A 1536-nucleotide genomic window follows, 5' to 3' on the forward strand; every position below is an offset into this window, starting at 1 on the left:
CTTCCAACACACCTGATTCAAATGATCAGGATCGTTATCAGGCTTCTGCAGAGCTTGATGATGAGCTGATCATTTGAATCAGGTGTGTTGGAAGAAGGAAACATCTAAAACTTGCAGGATTGCGGCCCTCGAGGACCAGAGTTCGAGACCCCTGTCTTAAGGCATAATCAACACAATTGATAAACAATTGCAGCATGAGAAAGTGGAGACAGGATTTGGTGGTTTGTGTATTTCTCTGTCACAAGCAGGAGGGAGAAACTGAGCCGAGTGGCAAGTCTCTGCACCTACAATATGGTGGAAGAAGGCTCAAGGACCTGGAGGAGCCAATCAGCTAGCTGCAGCACATTCTGTGCACAGACTCATGTAATAATATAAGTACAGTGGATCAGGGAGAGGCAGTCAGTCAGACTTCGCGCCCTGACATTAACTTTGTTGGTGCTCGGGTGAGAAGTTTGATCCAGAGCTCTGTATGCTTATTCAACTATCTGATAAATAAATACATTGAGTGAGACCTAAATATCTTGCTTCATTAAACGAATGCGCAGGAGCTATCTCACACATAGTTTAATTTCTGGTAGATTGAGATTCAGCTCCAACAAGAGTCAGGCTCAAAGTTGCAAAGAAACGGACGCAAATCGATGGTTCAAGTTCGTTACCTGCATAAATCTCGGACGTGGAGGCCTCCCTGCATCGTCCCCAGGATGACGTAGTCGGACACCAGGTGGAGCGCGGTCACCTGCTCCTCCATGGAGATGGACGACAGCAGGCAGCCGTTCACAGAGTAAACGTGGATGGAGTATTTGCCCTGCGGGAAGGAAGCAGAGTTTATCACAATCAGGTTTATTGGCAGCGAAAAGTAGGTTTGCACAGAAGAGGAACTGGAGGTTTGGTGCATAACAGAAAAACACTGACAAGTAGGAACATTCAAAGAAAGAAAAAACGATTAAAAAAGCAGGTTTCATCAGATCTGGATTAAATAAAAAAAAAACCTGAACCTGCCTCTAATTAGATACAACCGACTCCGTTCATCTATTTTTTTTGGTTTGTTTGTTCTGTAAAGACAAAGAGGAAACTCCCCAGGTCACGGTTCTTATGCAAAAACAAAAGAGTGATTTACAAAATGAATATTTTGGAAAAAGCAATATTGACTTCCTGACCTCATGCATGGAAGGATTTTAATGTTGCAAATATAATATGCAACGCTAGTAACTTGCTTTTTCAAATTAAATCAAAAGAAAAGGAAAAAAAAAAAGATTAAAAAAAGCAAGTTTAGCAAATCCAAGCATGAAGGTTATTTATATGGCACCTTATCATGCACAGAGGTTCATTAAAGTGCTTTAAAGGTTAAAAAAGAAAGAAATATAACAACTTACAAGAAGTTTACAATAGAATAAAATCAATAAGAAGATTTAGGAATTTGTGCAACATCTGTAGTTTTGTACTATGTCTGTGCAATCTCAATGAAATATCAACGTTTATTATCAGTATTTCTACTCAGTGAAGAATCTGTACAATACTTTTGTTTTTCAAGACACA

General features: G+C 39.9%; 1 protein-coding gene across 4 annotated transcripts in view; it reads right to left on the reverse strand.

Annotated features, from left to right (window-relative positions):
• The window catches only part of nbeal2 (neurobeachin-like 2), a 69403-nt gene that overhangs the window by 2269 nt on the left and 65598 nt on the right, over positions 1–1536 (reverse strand). For all 4 annotated transcript variants that reach the window (XM_008285677.1, XM_008285675.1, XM_008285674.1 and 1 more), the window contains one exon: positions 657–805. In XM_008285677.1, coding sequence (XP_008283899.1) covers positions 657–805 — 149 coding nt within the window. The remainder of the gene's footprint in view (positions 1–656; positions 806–1536) is intronic.

Source organism: Stegastes partitus, unplaced genomic scaffold (assembly GCF_000690725.1).
Source record: "Stegastes partitus isolate 25-593 unplaced genomic scaffold, Stegastes_partitus-1.0.2 Scaffold413, whole genome shotgun sequence".
NCBI lineage: Eukaryota > Metazoa > Chordata > Actinopteri > Pomacentridae > Stegastes > Stegastes partitus.